This window comes from Chiloscyllium plagiosum, unplaced genomic scaffold (genome assembly GCF_037043375.1).
Source record: "Chiloscyllium plagiosum isolate Xiang-an unplaced genomic scaffold, Cpla_swu_hap1 HiC_scaffold_17, whole genome shotgun sequence".
NCBI lineage: Eukaryota > Metazoa > Chordata > Chondrichthyes > Orectolobiformes > Hemiscylliidae > Chiloscyllium > Chiloscyllium plagiosum.
Genome location: NW_028270155.1, coordinates 46274314 through 46296296, shown reverse-complemented (window position 1 = coordinate 46296296; position 21983 = coordinate 46274314). Strand labels below are relative to the sequence as shown.

General features: G+C 40.4%; 1 protein-coding gene across 3 annotated transcripts in view; it reads right to left on the bottom strand.

The window, feature by feature from the left end:
* The window catches only part of nkd1 (NKD inhibitor of WNT signaling pathway 1), a 110733-nt gene that overhangs the window by 55180 nt on the left and 33570 nt on the right, over window positions 1–21983 (bottom strand). For 2 of the 3 annotated variants that reach the window (XM_043706957.2, XM_043706958.2), the window contains one exon: window positions 1283–1340. The exons of the other annotated variant lie outside the window; for it this stretch is intronic. In XM_043706957.2, coding sequence (XP_043562892.1) covers window positions 1283–1340 — 58 coding nt within the window. The remainder of the gene's footprint in view (window positions 1–1282; window positions 1341–21983) is intronic. 3 annotated transcript variants of the gene reach the window in all.

The following is a 21983-nucleotide window of genomic DNA, read 5'->3' as shown; positions in this document are numbered from 1 at the left end:
GAAGAGAGGTGAAACCGGCAGTGAAGGAGGGTTGGGAGAACAGTCAGTTTGGGGTTGGGAATGAATGATGGAGGTCAGCATTGACCAATACGAAATGGGGACAAAAATGTGAGCATGAAATTAGAGGAAACAGTGACAACATGGAGAGGGCAAAGGCAGACAGAGAAGTGCAACTAATTGTTTTCACATATCAGCAATGTTTATCAAATGGTTAGTGTTTTTGGGGGACTGAATACATGAACTAATTTGAAGTTTTAATCAGTTTTTGTTTTTCTAAACTAACTGGTACCTATCAGTATATTTGCACATGCAGTTCCTTTCCCCACAATTAAACTGCTTACAAAGGTCCATTTAACATCACAGAGAAGCTACCGTTCAAAGCAATAAAGATCTGAAAGCTGAATACACTGGAGCTAAAAGCACATTAAAGTCTTCACTTCTAGACAGATTACCACTGAAATGTTGACTCAACTATATATAAAGTAGCCATAGAGATACATCAATCAAAACAATAATGAAATCCTATGCTTAGTAATACAGAACATTCCACACAACTTCATCAGCTTAGTTACAATGACTGACATTGCAATTTCACAATCTTATAAAAGACTAATGACATTATCTCAGCAAATTATTTTTTAAAAATAATCCAGTTCATTTAGAAGGCTGTCAATACCACTTAATAGGCAATGGGCTAAAATAGAGTTCTGAAGCATTGAGGTAAAATAGGTCTGAGGAAGTATTTTTGTACAGTGCTTCTTAATGCTTTCTAAATCAAAGAAAACAACAGCATCATGTAGAAATGTAATTTAATCCCTACGAAGTATTGAGTTAGATTTAATAACCAAAATATTCATGCCTATAATTGTTATTATGACTGCATTGTAGAAAAAAGGTACGTTCCATAAATCAAAAGAGATGATAGTGTTGAAGAATGAGTTGATTGTAAAGAGTTTCAAATATTCCATTTTTTTTTTACCAGTAATGGCCTACACAGGACTATGCTATATTTGTCACTCTATGAAACGTAACATGCAGCACTGCACTTTCGCTGACAATGGGTACAGCCCAGGTTGTCAATTCATCTACATATTTCAAGTTATCGGAGAGTGAGTAAAAAAGATGAAATAATACTTATTTATGCCAGTTCTGAAAACGTTACAAATTATTTGTACCTTTTAGAGTACTTAAAAGCAGGTAGCAACTGACTGACAAATTGGAGGTCAAATGAAATATAAATATGAAACATAGAATAATTTTTTTAATTAAGTGTGGCACTTACCTTCTAAAGGATAATGTTCTTCACTGTATCCTTCTCTGCTGTATTCACCAGCCGATCCCTGCAAGACACAACCTAGGATTACTTTCAATGTGAAGCTCTTTTTTAAATAGGAGGTTGTTTACTACCAACAAATAGCAACCAAAGGGCAGACTATTGTGGATACTATGCTGGAAATGTGAAGTTACAGCAGAACATGCCAGAAACACTCAAGCAGATTAGTAAAGATGGAAAGAGTTAGCGTTGCAGATCAGGATGGCACTTAATAAAACAAAGGAGTTCCATTTTCTTGTAACAGAACTATATTAACTAAAAGAAGTCAGCAAACACACTAAGCTTACATTGTATGAGGGGTCTTGTGGAACAGAGGCAATGTCCCTACCTCTACACCAGAAGGACCAGAAGGGATATCTGGTCAGCATGGACGAGTTGGACCGAAGGGTCTGTTTCCATGCTGTATATCTTTATGACTTTATGACTAGATTCAAATCTTACCTGTCCCAGAGCTGTAACATCTCTGAACAGGTTGTATAGAAAAGTTTTTTTTACGTCATATAATCAACTCTTGATCAATTGTCAATGATAAATTATATGGTGAACATGTTCGGATACTCTATGTAAATGTCTAATTCTGGTGCATTGATCACAACAGATCTATCTTTAAGTGGAATCAGGAGGGATCAGGAAAGAGGAGGAGTGGCAGGTGAATTTTAATTTAGATAAAGGCGAGGTGCTGCATTTTGGGAAAGCAAATCTTAGCAGGACTTTTACACTTAATGGTAAGGTCCTAGGGAGTGTTGCTGAACAGAGTGCCCTTGGAGTGCAGGTTCTTAGCTCCTTGAAAGTAGAATTGCTGGTAGGTAACATAGTGAAGAAAGTGTTTGGTATGCTTTCCTTTGTTGGTCAGAGTATTGAGTACAGGAGTTGGGAGGTCATGTTGCGGCTGTACAGGACATTGGTTAGGCCACTGTTGGAATATTGCATGCAATTCTGGTCTCCTTCCTATCGGAAAGATATTGTGAAACTTGAAAGGGTTCAGAAAAGATCTACAAGTATATTGCCAGGGCTGGAGGATTTAAGCTATAGGGAGAGGTTGAATAGGCTCGGGCTGTTTTCCCAGGAGCGTCGGATGCTGAGGAGTGACCTTATAGAGATTTATAAAATCATGAGGGCGTAGATAGGGTAAATATACAAAGTCGTTTCCCTGGAGTGGGGGACACCAGAAGTAGAAGGCATAGGTTTAGGGTGAGAGGGGAAAGATATAAAAGAGACCAAGGGGCAATTTTTTCATGCAGAGAGTGGTACATTTGTGGAATGGGCTGCAACAGGATGTGGTGAAGGCTGGTACAATCACAACAATTAAAAAGACAACTGGATGGGTATATGAATAGAAAGGGGTTGGAGGGATATGGGATGGGTGCTGGCAGATGGGACTAGATTGAGTGGAGATATCTGGTTGGCATGGACGAGTTGGACCGAAGGGTCTGTTGTACACCTCTATTACTCTAAATATGATCCTGCAACTGTCCCTTAGTGACCAGAAAACACAACACATCACAGGTAATGAAATCAAATGAGGGATGAGCCCATCAATATTCGAAGGACAGGAGGACTAGTCCTTCCATCTGAAAACAGCAATCCTGTCTATCAAAGCAAAAAAAAAATATATGTTCTGGTGAACTGCCTTGTTTACTCATTCGGATGGAATCTGACTCTAGGTTTGCAAATTATGTCACAAGGTTTCCAGCTTCTCCGAGGTACCTCTGTCTTCTTCTGCCAACTTCAAATTATTGCAAGAGCCCTACTTACACCCCTCCACTAGAGGGGTCAAGCTCTTAGTGAGTACATCTGATGTGTGGGATAGAAATGCAATTCCATATTAACATACTTCCTGGCTTGCTATAGCCATGTGACCTCTGCCATGTGACCTCTACCATGAGACACCTACTGTGGGCACCCAGGGACATAGACAGAAATCATATGACTCAGTGCTGCTTTTAGTCAAGGGCTCCAGCCCAAGCACAGGGAGCCTTCCCCTTACCTGAGGACAGAAACATTAGTTCCTGACCTGAGCACAGTGCCCCTAATCTCCCATATTGAGTGCAGCAGCACCACTCACCAGAGCCAGAGCACAGCAGAGCCTACCCATCACACCCAACCCTTCCTCCGCCCTAGCACAATGAGCCCCCTGAAACCTTTGGTCTTATGTACCCCATAGTTGGCACTGCAGATACCCACCATAAAACAATGAAGACACAGCACAAACAAGACTATTGATCTGTAACCCTGTAACATGGTGTCAGGAGTGAAAGATTTGTTAACTACCTCTTGAAAAAATATAGATGCAAATCGCCCTCAACAGCCAGTTGATCGGTTTCCAGGCACTAAGGCCTACACCTACCCTTTTAACTCTTCACGTCCCATAATCCAGGGACACACATCCCTCCTTTTACGCTAAACTGTTATCGTGTTGTTCTTGTTGTACACTGTTCACAAAGTGGTCTCGTTTCTACATGCATATTGGGGAACCATGACGCCAAAGATCTCTTTGGTATCAGCAAGAACGATTGAGTTAAACATCACTTACTGCTGAATTCTGGCCCCCGTTCCACTCTGACCTCTGTGTGTTCAGCATCCTGCACTGTTGCAGAAGCTTAATGAAACCAGATCGACTTTCCACTCTTTACAAACTTCTAAACAGTAAGTTCAACAAGTTTAGATCATTGATATATTGGGAGCTCTTAACATCTGAACTCTGAAACTTAACTTCATAAACAATTGGCTTTGCAGCTCTGTCAGGCTTCAAGCACCTCTGAAAAACGTGTCTATTTAGCACAGTTTTCATATACCCAAACTGAACTGCCTTTGCCTCCTGCTAACTGACAATTTCACAATTTCACCAAGATATGATTAACCTGAGGAGGGAGCATTTTGAACCTAGCCTTCATTCAATGATAAAATCTGCCTGCATAAATCCCTTGAAGTTTAATAGGTGCAGATCATACCAGCCAGAAAGTCCTGTATTTAATTCATGGTTATTGCATAGCTCAGATCATCAGTTAGGAGATACAGTTAGTCTCAGGAGTAAGGAAATACAAAAATAAAACTCATACAAAAATAAACACAAATGAATCATAGAATCCCTACAATATGGAAGTAGGCTATTTGGCCACTGATCCTCTGAAGAGCATCCCAACCAGACCTATCCCCTACTCTATCCCTATAAACCTGCATTTCCCATGGCTAATCCACTTATCCTGTACATCCCTGAACACAATGGGCAATTTAGCATGGCCAAACCATCTAATATGCACATCTTTCGACTATCATAGGAAACCAGAGCACTCAGAGGAAACCCATAAAGACACAGGGAGAATGTGCAAACCCCACACAGACACCACCTGGGGTCCCTGGCATTGTGAGGCAGCAGTGCTAACCAGCAAGTAGATTGTGTATGGGGACAGAATCTGGATCAGCTGCAATACTGTCTGCATATAAAGTCAGTTATTCTCTTGATTTACTCATTAAAGAAATGGTTACTTTAGGAGATACCAAGGCATTATTCTGCCACAGTTCGTACCTTCAGAAGGCGAGGGGAAAAAATTGATGCCCTGTATTTCTTGTGAAATTTGAGAGAAAGGAGAAGCAATAACATTCCTTCTTTCTCTTTAAAACACATTTTTTTCCACCGTTCAAAGCCTGAGTTGAAAATGCGACCACTGCTCAAAAGCCATAGAATATAAACATCTCATGCGCTTCTCACATTGACCTCCCACAAACCAAAACATACACTTCCGGCTGGGTCACCAAGGACCAGGGATGTGCTCAACTACCCAGATTTCCAGGAAAACAAACATATCTTCAAGATTACAGAGAAGACAGAACATTCCCTTTTCAGGCTTTCCCAGAAAATGAGGCCACATTCACTGCTGAGCCATTTTTAAAAAAATCATTAAAGACATAAATGCTACTTCTCCTCCAAAATGTCAAATGTTTCTGGACACATTCTTTGGAGACCTGAGTTATAAATGTAACATCCAGACACCAACCTGATAGACAGACTGGGCCTCAAGTTGGGCAAGGAATTAATGCTGCAAACAGCCAAGAAGATGGAAGAGGTCAACCAAAAAGAGGGGTAAGAGGTCTCATGAGTTAAATGCCATTTGGGGGCAGTGGGTGTGCAGTCAGGGTGGGTGAATCGAAGACTAATGCTGAGAAGTCAAAGTGCTTTGGGGGAAGGCGGCATTTGGTATGCTTTCCTTTGTTGGTCAAAGTATTGAGTACAGAAGTTGGGAGGTGATGTTGTGGCTGTACAGGACATTGGTTAGGCCACTGTTGGAATCTTGCATGCAATTCTGGTCTCCTTCCTATCAGAAAGATGTTGTGAAACTTGAAAGGGTTCAGAAAAGACTTACAAGGATGTTGCCAAGGTTGGAGGATTTGAGCTATAGGGAGAGGCTGAACAGGCTCAGGCTGTTTTCTCTGGAGCGCGAAGGCTGAGGGATGACCTTTTAAAGTTTTATAAAATCATGAGGGAAAGTCCAGAACTAGAGGGCATAGCTTTAGGGTGAGAGGGGAAAGATATAAAAAAAAAGAGACCTAAGGAGACCTTTTCACACAGAGGGTGATATGGGTATGGAATGAGCTGCCAGAGGAAGTGGTGGAGGCTGGTACAATTGCAACATTTAAGAGGCATTTGGATGGGTATATGAATAGGAAGGGTTTGGAGGGATATGGGCCGGGTGCTGGCAGGTGGGACTAGATTGGGTTGGGATATCTGGTCAGCATGGACGGGTTGGGCCGAAGAGTCCGTTTCTATGCTGTACATCTCGATGACTCTATGGCCCAAGATCAAATGGGTCTGGGGTCATTATAAAGACAAGGAAGAAGCTAAAATAATAGAGACTCTTCAAATGAGACCCATGGATCCAGAAGGAAGCGAGGCTCATGGTACATGGATGCAGTCAGCAAATTTGACCCCAAGGAAAATGCTACCATAGGGATGACCGACCACAAAAAAAATGTCACCCCCACAAACAGACTGGCCAGAATCTGCGAGGAGCGATTCCTCCAGTCACAGGTTGGAATTCCCATACATTTGCAGGATAGGTTCACTCTGTGGGAGAGACGCAGCAGCAAACAGAGCAAACAGTAAAAAAAGGAAAATAAGTAATAAGCCAGCCAAACACTGGGGAATTCCCTTTCCTGGGGTTTGCCAAGACCTGGGGTGTCGAAGCAGGAGATGCATCTGTTAGGAATTCCATCAGTTAAGTTGGGGGAGGAGAGGGAAATAGCTGGGATGGTGAAAGAGACTGCAAGGGGAATGGGTAGGAGAAAGAGGATACAAAGGGATGGAAGGAGATGTTATAAGAAGGGTATGGAGAGAAAGGAAGGCTGGAAGGCCTTGGGGGAGAAAGAAAGGATGTAAAACTACCCATGTGGTAGTTTTTCAATGAGACTAACAATGGATCTAGGGAAGGGGATTAACATGTTGGGGTTGATGGAAGCACTCCTATCACTCTAGCCCATGTTGTATTATAAAAAATGTATTTACATCATGGATTCACCCCTTTTTTCCTCCTTGCAGCTGTTAGGTTTGCCTAGACTCAGGAAACCTTGCAAAATGATTTAACGATAAATTAATGTTAAAGTGCATTTTAATATAAAAGAAGAGTGGTTTGATCACTCATTTTGTATCCATTACAATTAAAAATAGATGGCTTTGAGGTGGCCTCTTAATAATTATTCATTCATGGAATCTGAGTTTTTATTGACCTTCCACTGAGTGCCTTGCTAGGCTACAGAGGCAAGTTAGGTGTCAACTACATTGCTGAGAGCTAGAAATACACAGGCCAGGTAAAGATAGTGGATATCCTTCCCAAAAGGCTATTAGTGAACCAAATGGGTATTCACAATAACTACTATATAATTACTTTTAATTCCAGGTTTTATTGTATGAAAATTTCAGCATCTGCCATGGTGGGATTTGAATGTATCTCCCCAGAATAATAGTCTGTGATGCTGGATATCCAATCTAGTGACACAGTAACCATCACATTGACAGACTCCATGTTCTTTACACCTTAAACTGTGACATAATTCAAATCCTCCTGAAGTCTGGAAGTTAAATTCAAATCTTTGTTAAGGCTGTTTTTTTAAACACTTCTTTATATTTGACTATGCACTAAAATGGGGGAAAAAGAACTGTTAGTAAAACCAAGGACTGTGAAAGGAATTGTGGCACCTTAAAAGCAAGTTAAAAGGAACATTGTTGCTTTCCAAGTCATGACGGCGGAGAAATATGATGTCACAACACCAGGGTGTGCACAGAGTAGGATTCGTCCAGCAACAGATTGCTGATTGGTGTGTACAATTGCGATCAGTTTTGGACATCAGAAGTCTAACCTGACTAAAAGCTTGAAGACAGCTCTCTAACTGGCTCATGGGCAGGTGATATGTTTGGGTGTTTACAAGAGGAGACAGAAGCCTGAAGAGTTAGATGCTGTATCTCTTTCTCTGCAGTAAAAGTAACTAAGGCCCAAAATAAAGGCCAGTTATTTTCTCCTAACAGTTACTGCAAGCTATTTACTTTAATCAGTAACTCAAGGATTTTATATGCAGTGGAGCAAATTACATGTGCCTCCTGCACAGAAGTGAAAGGTGATTGGGCAGCAGATCTTGGGAAGTAAAAGGAACATTGTCAAATTCTGTGGACTGGTACCGATGAACTGTGTTTCCCCAATAACTTTTCCTCCACCCATAAGACTAAAATTTTATGTCTTTGTCTGTGTCTGTCTAAGCGTGTGTGCAAACGTTTTAAAAGCGAATCAGTGTTTCAACTAGCAGAGTCTTATGTTGTTTATTCAGTTTTGTTTTGTTTATGGTTAGTATTTATTTGTAATGAATAGTCATTCTTGCTAAGGATACGAACCTGGTTGACATTTTTACATCAATAAGACAGTTAAATTGGGGAGTTTCGACTACTTTGATTTGATCATGATCTTTACTGGCAATCCTAGAAATAGAGCAGCTCATGCATCAGTGCATGTTCCCAAGTGGGTCATGACATCTTGGAAATAAACTGTATCAACAACTGTCAGTATGCTGGTGTCAAGTCCATTCGGACAAAGCTACAGGAATTTCAAAATGTGTACATTTTCTAAAATAGTTACCAAAATGCAATAACTAGGACATGCTCCATTTAACAAAATAAAAGCAATCAATACATTTGGACCACTTATGCTCTCACCCGCAATGTAAATGTTTGATACAATTAAGTTAGATGATGGAAGTCTGAAAACGGAAAAAAAAAAAGCAACATTCTAACAAGAGGCTGAGTGCGATGGTGGAATCACAGCTTTGGAACAGTTGTATCAGATGGCACAACTCCATTTCTTGCCATTCACTCTGTCCTGATTACTGTACAAAAAAAAACCATATCAGTAACTCGGATCTACATGCATGACCTGTTGAAAGGATCAGAAGACTGAACTGATAAAAGAATTCAGTTTGTAAAGCACACCGAGAGGTTTATCAAAATCCCACAAAAAAGTCAGGCTCATCACTGATCAGATTACTAAGATTTTCTGTGCAGTCACTGGAGGTTAGTCCCACAGGTTCCTCTCACTGGGTGGTCAGCCTTTTAACGTGAAAGACAGTGCACTGACCTGGATTCTTTCAAGTTTGAACTGTATGGGGTTGTCATTTAAACCAATAGTGAATGTTTATTAATAGGACCATGGAAAAACTACTGACACCGCGTATGCATTTCATTTCTGAGACGATTCAAGCAGCATGCACTGAAGATACTGTGACTTCAGACTTCTATTTATGAAGGATGAAATTACAATAGTTAAATCTATCTTGGCCACATGCAAGGACTGAACAGCAAAACACGTTTAGTATCTTCTCTTTCTACATTCCAACAATATTTTACAACAAGCCTTGTACAGAATTCTCATTTTATACTTGTAGTAATGAAAAGTTAGATGCCAGGATAAAATAAGAAACACCGCCTTATACTCGCATCTACTTCTTCACTGAAATTCCTGGACAGAGGAGAAGGTAGACCATTATCGAATGGGGAACCCACCAAATTTAAAGTCAAGTCTAAATGAAACATAAAATGTTTAATGTTCATGTCACTTATAATACAAACAAACATGACAAAATATGCTCTGTTAACTTGATCTATTTATATGTAGCATATTTGCCTTGCCTCTAAATTAAAATGCAAGAGGCTATATCTTCCAACATTCAGTAATTCTGAGAAAGGACATTAATATAAAACAGGAAATGAAATGAAAAGAAACGAAACGAAAAGAAACAAAGCATGTTGCGCTTTTTAAAAATGGGATACCAGTAACTTTTATTTGTTTTGAGAGTGTGGTGCTGGAAAAACACAGCCGGCCAGACAGGATCCGAGGAGCAGGAGAATCGAGCTTTTCATCAGGCTTATGCTAGAAACATTGATTCTGCGCTCTCAGATGCTGCCTGACCAGCTGTGCTTTTCCAGCACCACATTCTTGACTCTGATCTCCAGCATCCGCAGTCTTGACTTTCTCCCATTTTTATTTATTTGCATTGCCAAAGGAGATAAGGAGTGAGATACAGAAATACACAGAGTGCAATTGTAACCCTACCTTACCCACCTTAAATCTATATGAAGTGACTGGTTATGATTTCCACTAGTTCAGTAGAACAAGCTCAAAAGGATACTCACCCAAGTATAAGTTTCTTTTTTTAAAAAGAACATATGCATGTTGGGTTTAGATAATATTGTAGTTTTACTCTGATGATGTTAAGAATGGACTAAAACAGCCATAAGTTGCCTGCCTGACTGAGCTAGTGGTGCAGAAGTGATGCAGTTTCTTTATGCAATCAGGTGAGCTCCTTCTAGGCCATTGTGTGTGGCCTTTTGAATGAATCCAAATTTTGCAGAACAAATCTTTTACTTTTTATTAATATGTTTTTTTCATCCTTTATTATTTTTGTTTTAATCTTAAAATGAATGTTTTTAAATTACCAGAGAATAAAAGAAAATTCAACAAAAATAATCCTCACAGACTGACCGCCACAATTAAAAAAATGTGAATTTCGAAGAATATATAATTGAAGTTTTTTGGATGCGGCCTTATTAGATTACAACTAACATAATGCGGCCTTCCAACATGAAAAGGTTCACCCCCTCTGTAGGGGGCAGTGCCTGTCATGCAAACCATATTTTCCAAACCTTCTCCAAGCCCTGACTTTGCAAATCCCCTGTGGAACAGTGCTGGTGATTTACCTATACTCTGTGAATGGGAAAGGTGAATCAGTTGGAACAGCATTACTACAGGATCAAGGAGTTCAAATACCTCAAGCCCATATCTCTATACGGCTGTTCACCAGATGAAATTGGATTGCCGTTAAAATCAGGACCCTAGAGACATGTAGAATCCCTCAGATGTTAAGATTAGATTCTCTACAGTATGGAAATAGGCCCTTTGGCGCTACAAACCCAAACTGGCCCTTCGAATAGTAACCCACCCTGACCCTATATGTACCCCGACTAATGCACACAACGCTATGGCCATGCTAAACTGCCCCATTCTCCTGACCTTGCACATTTTTGGACTGTGGGAGGAAACCACAGCACCCAGAGAAAACCCACACAGCCACAGGGAGAATGTGCAAACTCCACACAGACAGTTGCCAGAGGCTGGAAATGAACCCAAGTCCCTGGCATTGAGGCAGCAGTGCTAACCACCTGAGTCACCGTGCCACCTTAAATTACTTATCATGTTCAGAGTCAGGTGTGGTGGAAGATGCCTGGTAGAGCTCAGTATTTGTTTCCATTGGGAATGACATGAACTAGAAACAAGAAAGATGGACCAATGAAGGTTAAAGACTTAAATGGCAATTTTATCTCACTTTTGAAGTTAAAATAATATCTTTTTATTAATGAATAGTTAATTGTGATTTATTAACTTAATGTGCAACTATCTTTTTAATAATTTACTAGCATAAACACATGCAAACTGCTATTGTCAGTAATACTGTCAGCCTTGACTGTTTGACAGCACTCTCACCTGTGAATCAGAGGCTGTAGGTTCAAGTCCTGCTTCAGAGATTTAAGCACATAATCTTTGGTAGTACCTCAAAGAAATGTAATGGAAGTGCTATATTACCTAAAGTTGCTATGTCTCAGATGAGAAGCTAAACCATCTGGACTCTTCACGAATGAACAAGTTGCAGCTGCAATGCTGAAAGATGAGCAGTATAGTCCTAACTGGTGTCTTAGTCAACATTTATTCCCCCACTTCCACCTTTAGTAACAAATTATCTGGTTGCTAATTCATTTATGGGTCTCCTTGTCCACAAATTCCCACATTACAACAGTAACTACACTTCAAAAGAACTGTATTGGCTGTAAACTGCTTTCAGATGGTCTGTGGTGAAATATAAATATATATACACACAAACTCTTTCTTTTAGTAGAATTCAATTTGCCATGATAAATAAAGGTGAAATTGGGAAGTTAAGTTCAAACTTTGACTTATTGGTAAGCTTAATTTGACAAATCAGAATAAGTTCCAAATTTATAAAGGTTCTAGCTGTGGCAACATATTCCATTGTGCAAGTTTGAGGAAGCAACACTTGGCCACTAACGTGCATGCTCAGTGTAATTCAGCTCTCCAAGGTCAATATAGTGTGAAAGATCTCAATAAAGTAACCCAACATTCTTGTATGCAAACCTACAGAGGACAGAACATTTCCTTAAATGGAATGCTATTACTAAGGTAAGGGTTTATCACCTTTTTTTTGATCTTCTAAAATTCACAACATAATTTTAGTCTGTATCAGATTTCATTGTTTTATTTATGTCTCAAACCCTAAAAGTTAACAGATGTGGCACAGCAAGGTTTAAATGATGTTTCTTAATAGCCATAAGACTTTGACGACAGTATCAAAATTTGGAGTGTGCATAAATATACCAATACTTCAAACATAAGAACTTAGTCAGATTACACGGTTAATATTGAAAGAGTTAGCACATTTTTGACTCTTGATAGCTTTTATTCATGACATTATTTCTTTAAATGTTCCAAGCACTATAGAAAACTCAATATTCCCCAGGAATTTAAAGACAGCTACAAACTTGACCTTGATTTTAAACTCCATGTAGGTAGCAAAGTGATTTAGGAATTCTGGCAAAGGACTAAGGCTCTGATTATTTTAGCCTGTGGAGCTAATATACCTCCACCTATCACAAGCTAGAATCTGGCAGGAAAACAAGCAGAAAACTACACAACTCAGTGGCCTCCTGCCCAGACCAGGTAATGTAATTTGTCTAGTGCCAGCGCTTGGACTGGGTAGGTGCTCATGTTGAGTAGAGAAGGTAAAAGTTCAGGATGGTGAATTCATACCAGCTTTCCAGTGCTCAAACAGAAGGAAGATTCTAACAGCCCGCTTGACAGCTATGTTTAACCTTTGTGCTACATTTCGCTTGGTCATATAACCAGGCAAGTGGTGCTAATACTGTGTTTTTTAAAGAAAGATTATTAATGTGTTACCTAATTTATAAAGAAGCAGATTGAAACAGAGTGAATTGTCTCCATGTCTAACGGATTTTGTCAAGGAAATTCAGATGCTGTCATCAGGGATGCTCAGCAATTCAAGATGTGCAAAAGCACCAGAAAAATAAAGGAGAGACATATGGGAACCTTCAGTACAAAAAACAGTCATAAGTATTTGTTAAAACAATTGACTATATCTGGTTTATGTAATTGCAGCATATGTATCTACTATCCTGATTTAGCCGGCAGTACTCCAATAATTGTGAACATTTTGTTAACATGTGATTAACTCCCAGATAAGTTTACTCAATAAGCCTATTGTGATTTTCACAATCTTATTGTAAAGAACCTTAGTAAACCATGTGCCTGAGCTGAATTTTAATTGCTTTTGTCATTTTCCTTTATCGATGAAATGGTTTTTAAGGGTGATTTATGATAATCCATGAGAAAGCTGACCTACCAATGCCTGGTGATTATTCAACTTGCATGTGTTCAATGTTTGTGGATAAATTCAACGACAGACGTGAATAGAATTTCTCCAAATGATGGTGGGAATATTAGATAAATATTACATTCCTTTACTAAATTCACTATTTCTCTTTCTCCTGATAAGTGGTGTATATCATGAAGAACTCAGTGACTAATAAAGCAAGGTCTGATCTGTCAAATAGACAGTTGACAAACATTCAACCTGCTACTTTAAATATTATAGTTACCTAATTTACAAAGGTGGTCATTGGGTGGAACATTACAGAGGTTTGAATGACATGATGGGAGAAATGGCAAAATGGTGATAAGCGCATTGAGGCCTGTCTCAATGGACAGCATGGTGGCTCAATGGTTAACACTGCTACCTCATACCACCAGGGACACAAGTCCAATCTTGGGTGACTGTTTGTGTGGAGTTTACATGTCCTCCCCATATCGGTGTGGGTTTCCTCCCACAGTCGAAAGGTGTGCAGGTTAGGTGGATTAGCCATGCTCAACAATTACCCACAGTGTCCAGGGATATGTAGATTAGATGGGTTAGCCATGGTAAACATGGGGTTCTGGGGATAGGCTAGGATGTTAGTGAGTTTTGAGAAGATTTGTAGCACAGGTTGAGGTTCTGAATGTAGGTTTGCTCGCTGAGCTGGAAGGTTTGTTTTCAGATGTTTTGTTCACCATACTAGGTAACATCTTCAGTAAGCTTCCAAATGAAGTATTGGTGATTTAGCCCGCTTCCTATTTGTGTTTGGGTTTCCTTGGGTTAGTGATGTCATTTCCTGTGGTGATTTTATTTCCTGTTCTTTTTCTCAGGGGTGGTAAACGGGATCCAAGTCAATGTGTTTGTTGATAGAGTTCCGGTTGGAATGTCATGCTTCTAGGAATTCTCTTGCGTGTCCCTGTTTGGCTTGTCCTCAGATGGATGTGTTGTCCCAGTCGAAATGGTGTCCTTCCTCATCTGTATGTAAGGATACTACTGAGAGTGGGTCATGCCTTTTTGTGGCTAGTTGATGTTCATGTATCCCGGTGGCTGGTTTACTGCCTGATTGTCCAAGTTTATCTTGGATCCCATTTACCACCCCCTGGGAAAAAGAACAGAAAATAACATCACCAGAGGAAATGACGTCACCACAGGAAATGACATTACCAATCCAAGGAAACCCAAATACATAAATAGAAAGCAGGCTGTACCACCAGTGCTTCAACTGGAGGCTCACTGATGATGTTACCCAGTATGGTGACGAAACATCTGAAAACGAACCTTCCAGCTCAGCAAGCAAACCTACATCCAGGGTAGGATGTCTTTGGAGGGTTGACATGGACTCGATGAGCCAAAAATCCTCTTTTGCCACTGTAGGGATTCTACAATCAATGACACGAACAATTTGCTGCATCTTTTAACTAAGTTCCAGGTGCCAAGTGGTGGGAGATGGGGGCAATAGCTGAGGAAGACTGAGTGACAGGCATTAGAGAGAAGATGGCAGCATTCTGCTGGAGGAGTGGAGCAGGTTATTGATCTTCTTCTGACAAGGCCAGACACTCCTCCAGACAGCTGAGACTGCATTGACCTAAGTAGCAACCTTGGCCTAGGCTGGCAGGGTCTGCTGGTATGGCCTCCACTGCTGGTCCTGGGAAAACAGGATGTCCCATGTTGGTACCACCACATCCAATAGAATTTCCAGGAACCCCTCCACAAGATGGACATTAAATTTTTCCTTGTCTGCCATGTCCTGGGCGAACAATATGAATTATAGAGGGCAGCTTCAACTGACAGCTTGTCCAAGTACACAATGGCCTTTTAAAGATGACGCCAGGGATTCTAGTCCTTTCCAGGATCTTTCAACAATGGTGGGTAGTTCCAGATACTGTAAATGACAGAAATGGGCAAGAGAGTGCAATAGGTGCATGGTGGGTAGTTAATGATGTGCGTTTAGTATTTTATGATAAGAGATAGCACTGAGCCTTGTGGTGAGAAACCATTGACAAAATTCATAAGATTCACCATTTGTCTTGACCCACCTGCCCAGCATAAACAGGCCAGGTGGGCAGTTAAATTATCCAACTTACTTGCTCTCGAATTCTGCCAGGAATTCAACATTCTGAATGTTATGATACTGTACAGAATTTACAGGTCTTGTGGAGCAGGGGTTAATATCTCTGCCTCTGAGCCAGAAGTTTGAGATTCAAACCCCATTCCAGTCTTAATGATACAGGAAAGTGCATATGTGATGTGGTCCAGCAGGTTGAGTATCAACCTGCAAATCCTTTTAGCATACAAAAGGCAGGAGCTAAATGGAGAAGATTCCTAATCAGACAGGTGCCAGAAAGAACGCTGCAGTCTCTACCCTCAATCCACAACTCCAGATGATGACATATTTGTAAAACACACATTGTGACAACTACTCCGATTCCCCAAGTGAGCATTACTATCGTCTGGTGAGCTTAGGTGATCCCTATCCGCCCTTGCCTCTTTATCATAACTCCCTCCTTTAAGGCTCGCCAACTTTAAGGGGATTTAAATGGTCATTGGTTAAATGTATGGATGATAATGGAATAGTGTAGGTTAGATGGGCTTCAGATTGGTTCCACAGGTCAGTGCAACATCGAAAGCTGAAGGGCCAATGTTCTATGTTCTAAGACATTCCTTAAAATTTTCAAAGAAACCATTAGGGCTCAATTCCTTAGCCAAGAGATCAACAGAGCCTCAAATTCAGAATTCCTGCCTCTAACAGCCACCCAGCCCCCATTCTCATTATATCCTGGACCCACATTTTCACACGATCAGGGGGCAGGTGAGGAGTGGCTGCATAGCTTACCTGCATATGTTGTGTTTGGATTTAGAATGGCAGCTGCCTTCATTCAGAAGCAGTTTATTATCAGGATTTCCAAAACATCACTCATTGTATTTACAAGATATAGGTGCAGAATTGGGTCATTCGGCCCATTGAGTCTGCTCTGCCATTTGACCACAGCTGATTTGTTTCTCACTCCATTTCACCTGCCTTCTCCCCAAGACCCTTAATCCCCTGACTAATCATGAAGCTATCTGTCTGTCTTAAATATACTCCATGACTTCGCCTCCACAGCACACTGCAGCAATGAGTTCCACAGATACACAATCCTCTGGCTGAAGCAATTCATCCTCATCTCAGTTCTAAAGAGGCTGTGCCTTTGGATCAGAGTCTCCTACTACTGGAGGCATCTTCTCCCTCTATCCAATACCTCTTAGTATTGTGTAAGTTTCAATCAGATCCCCCTCTCATCCTTCTAAACTCCATCCAGTACAGACCCACAGATCTCAAACACTCTTCGGTGACAAACTGTTCACCCACAGGATCATTCTTCCTCTGGACCTCCAAGGCCCATGCATCTTTCATTAGATATGGAGGCCAAAACCGCTTACAATATTCCAATTGTGGTCTGACCAGAGCCTTATACAGCTTCAGCAATAGATCCCTGTTCTTGTATTCTAGCCCTGTTGAAATGAAGGCTAACACTTTCCTAACTACCAAATTAACCTTAAAAGAATCCTGAACTTGGACTCCCAAGTACCATTGAGTGTCAAATTTCCAAAGCCTTTGCTCATTTAGAAAAGTCTGTGCCTTGATTCTTTCTACCAAAGTGCATTGCCTTACACTTTCCCAGACCGTATTCCATGTAGCACTTTTCTGCCCACTCTCCTAGCCTGCGCAAGTCCTTCTGCAGTCTCCCTGCCTCCGCAACTTTATCTGGCCCTCCACCTATGTTTATGTTACCTACAAACTTAGCGACAATGCCCTTACAGAATTCTAACAGATTTGTGAGGCATGACCTGCCATTGATGAAGCCATGCTGATTCACGCCTACTTTACCATGAACTTCCAAGTACCCCACAATCTCATAATGGATTCCAATATCTTACCAATGATCTAGAACAGATTAACGAAACTATAATTTACTGTCTTCTGCCTCCCTCCCTTCTAAAACAGCAGTGTTATATTCACCATTTTCCAGTCCTCTGGGACATTCACGGATTCCAATGATTCCTGAAAGGTCACCACCAATGCCTCTACAATCTACTCAGCTATCTCCTTCAGAACCCTGGGGTGTAGTCCATTCAGTCCGAATGATTTAAACGATCTTCAGTATCTTCAGCTTCCCTAGCACCTTCTCCTTAATGGCCATGACACTCACTTCTGCCCCTTGTAATTCTGGTATGCTACTGGTGTCTTCCAACATGTAAAATATCAATTCAGGTCCTCCAACATATCTTTGTTCCCCATTACTATTTCTCTAGTCTATTTTCCAGCAGTCCAATGTGCACTTTTGCCTCTCTCAATTTGTATATACCTAAAGAAAACATGCAATTTTCTTTTATATTACTACATAGCTTACCCTCATTTTATCTTCTCCCCCCCATCCACCTTATTGCTGTTTTAGTTATCCTCTGCTAATTTGAAAGGCTTCTCAAACTTCTGGCTTCCCACTCATCTTCCCTACAAGGTATTTTCTTTTGCTTTTATGCTGTCACTGACTTCCCTTGTCAGCCATAGTTGCCTCTTCCTCCCCTTAGTATGTTTTTTCTTCCTTGGGGTGAATTTCCACTGAGCCTCCAAAATTATGACCAGAAACCCTTGCCATTGCTACTCCATCACCTGTCTGCTAGATACTTGACGTAAAGGTTTAACACTGACGGACAAGTCAGGAACCACTTTGGTAAATACACCTTTAAAGATTAAACACATTAGTACATATAAAGTGGACAAGGTCAGTGGAACTGCTAAACAGTCAGGTTATTTAAATCGGTGCTCTTGCAATTTTAAATCAGTTTTTAGTTTGGAACAGAAAAAGTGTTTGCAATGTCAATACATGCTTATTGACATAAGCCTGAGAACCATCATTAGTGTCAGTCTACTTTCACCACCTATCATTGTGACAGTGGAGGCTTTAAAGTTCACAGTTTAATTGACAACTCCAACTGGTTATAAAAGGATTAGCTGTCTGTAACGTTAGGCTACAAATATTAATGCTTCATTTTAAAATGGTTAAGTGCGTGAAGGCTTTTAAATATATTGAATGGGCTTTTAATCTTTTATTTAAATATCATGATGCATAATGGAAAATACAGATTATCCATTGTCTAAGCAATAGATACTTAGAACTTTATTTAATTTCATCTCAGTTTGGCTCCTGAGGTCTACCCATAGTGGATGAACTGGGGTGGAAGGTGCAAGGGTAAATGCGGAATAATATGGAACTCAGATCTTTAAGTATAGGAGATGGGACGTCATGTGGAGGTTGTACAAAATGTTGGTAAGATCTCTTTTCAAGCACTGTGTACAGTACTGCTCGCTCTGTTATAGGAAGGACATTATTAAAACAGAGAGGGATCGGAAAAGATTCACCAAGGTGTTGCTGGGAATGGAAGGTTTGAGTTATAACGATAGGCTGGGCCTTTTTTCACTGGAGCATAGGAGGTTGAGGGGTGACCTTGTAGGAGGTTTATAAAATCATGAGGGGCATAAATAAAGTGAATAACAAGGGTATTTTCCCTAGCATGGGGGCAGGGGGGCGGTTCAAAACTAGGTGGCATCTTTTTAAGGTAAAAGATTTTAAAAAGGTCGTGAGGGGCAACCTTTTTGTTCTTACACAGGGTGGATCGAATGTAGAATGAACTGCCAAAGGAAGTGGTGGATGCAGTTCCAATGTTTAAAAGACATTTGGGGAAGTACATGAATACGAAAGATTTGGAGGGACATGGGCCAAATGCAGGCAAGTAGGACTAGTTTAGTTTGGAAACATGGGCAGCATGGACTAGTTGAACCAAAGGGTCTGTTTCCTTGTTGTTTGACTCTGACTTTATGACATGGCATGATTTGGAACTAAGTTGTGTTGGCATTTTAAAAAGCAGTGGGGATGAGTTGGGGTAGGGGTGTGGTGGTAGGGAGTGGTCATGGGTTGGATAGTGTTGAGGCCAAATTGTTAGAAGGGCTACAGGGATATGAGTGGGAGGCATGGGTTGACATGGACAGTAGAAGAAGTGACAGGTGTGTGGGGCATGAGATGACATGGAAAATAAAGTAATTAATCACACCATCCCAATCTAATACCGGCACCTCCAAGTCTTGGAAAATAAAGTCTGTTTTATACTCAGAGGGTGAAAGGTGGAGGGCCTTATTGTTTTATGAGAATTGGGATGAAAATTTAGAGCATTGAGGGAGGTATTTTAACCAGCCTGCCTTTGCACTCAGCAGCCCTTGTTGCTGTTTCCACATTATTTCCGAAGGCAGACAGCCCAATTGGCCCAGTTAGCATCCACCTCCCAGAACAAAACTCCAGCCATTTGGTTAAGTTTCTCCTGCGTTGGGAAATTTCTTAATTCTGAGCACTTGGCTCAGGAGCAAAATCTCAAACCGATGCACTTGCTCATCCAGCTCAATTTCTCCTTTTGTGTCTCAGTGTCAAATTGTGCTTGATAAATTCTGTAAAGCACCTTGAGGCCTTGTTGTTTGTAAAAACAAAAGCCCTATATAAGTCTAAGTTTACTCCTAGATATTACTGTAGATTAGAAAAACAAATTCATTGACTTTCACAATGATGAAAAGTAACATCAAATTTGAGCAGCTTGCAAAAGGATAAGGCATTTAATATCATATGAATCATATAACATCGTAACATAAAACCATCTCACAGGAGATGTATTTGTTTCCATTTACAGTCACCACACACATCGCCTTTCTAACTCTCAGCCAGAGTCCATTCCAACAGCATGGGAACTATTAATGAAGCACAGCCAAGGTAGCTAGGGGCCTCGTTGGAAATGTGCCCATTTCAGAGGTGCTGATGGGCTGGCATGCTTTGATATATACTGGCATATCGATGAAAATTATGTTATCACGTACAGTACAAGGCTTTAATAGCCACAGGCTGCCATTTGAAATAAACATTAGTGTGGTTCTGAACAAACATACACTGTAAACGGGACTCATTAACCTCACTTCTACCCAGCGTGAAACTACTTCACTTCACGCTTGGCAATGAAGGGAGCAGTCAAAAAATTGAACAGTCATCCCATATGCCAAAACAAACATGCATAAAAGTTACAAGTTACCTCATCACATGGATGGCAGAAGACAACAAAGAAACACTGGTGTGTTTTTCCCCTCTCCTTTTTCACTCTTGACCCTCTATCCGTCGCTTACATGCACCCCAACCGCTGAAGGGTGATAGAAATCAAGCAAATCAAAAACAGCACTCTCTCAATGTCCATAAGAAAGGTCTCTATTGAAAACAGCAATGTCAAGAGAAATGCGAAGATGATTACAATTTCATACATGAAATTCTTGAGTGGATAGAGAGTTGTTGACATGCTGCAATGCAAGGATAATTGCATGTTTTTAAAAACATTATTGGAATGATTCTGTTCCAAATGATTTGTTTCTTGTGATCCACTGTATGGATAGGACTGTCACTAGTGTGACGCTCCCATAAATGGTCATAGTAGACAAGTCATAGAACAGAAATGTGGCTGATTCACCAAAGAGCAGATTGGGGGTGGAGGAAGGAGGATGGGGAGAACACATCCTGGTACACGCACTGTTCCATTCTTGGTTCTTTTGTCAACATGATTCAGACTGGGTCACCAGTCCTGTTACCAGGTATTCCAGTCTGTGAAGGAAAACTCACTGATGAACAGCCAAGGTATTTTTGAAATAGATTTTTTTAAAAGAAGTGTTTAAAAATGGTCAGTATATTAAAAGCGGTTTTTCATTAAAGAACAATCACTTTGCTCATCTATTATTCTGTGACTTCGCACCAAAACACTCCATTATGACATTGAGGGTAAGTCACACTGGCACAAAATACAATTATGTTCATACTATATAAAGAGTAAGGTTTTGTCTTTTGGATTAAATTCCTTACAATCTGTCCCAAATGGGGATCATAAGCCTACACTATGTGGGAAATCAGAAGTGATTTTCCCTATATTAGTCAGGCAGTGGTCACAGAGTGGGCAGCTGTCCCATTAAAGACAGCAGGTATACTCTCAAGCTGGTCATTCTGGTAAGAGAGAGTATACACCTTCATTTCAAGATGCATCCCCTGCATATTTTTAATTATTTTAAGCTTAATAATACTTACCACATTTTCACTATTATACAGGTACACAATCCTTTATCCGAAATCTTTGGGGCTAGTAGTTTTTTGAAACTCGGAATTTTTTGGATTTTGGAATAAATGACATTTTCATAGTGAAATAAAACAAAATTATGTAACAGCAGACACACATATGATAGTACGAGCACTGAGACACAATTGAAGCCTGCTACTGCTGGGCCACGCCGCCACGTCACATGAGTGATGTGGTTCGAGTGGGTGCGGAATTGGGCAACCTGTTTGCATGCCAAAATGACACTCCACACTCCATGAAAAACATTCCAGATTTCAGAGCTTTTCTGATTTCCGAATTTCAGACAATGGATTGTGTACCTGTATTTGCATGGATGACTTTGGATTCTTTTTCATGTTGGCAGCCAGTTCCTTTTGATACTCCCTCTTTGATTCTAATATTTGCTTTTTCACCTCACCTCTGAATCTCCTATATTCAGTCTGCTTCTCAGTTGTATTTTCTTCCTGACATATCGTAAGCACACTTTTACTTCATCATCTTAAATCATTAT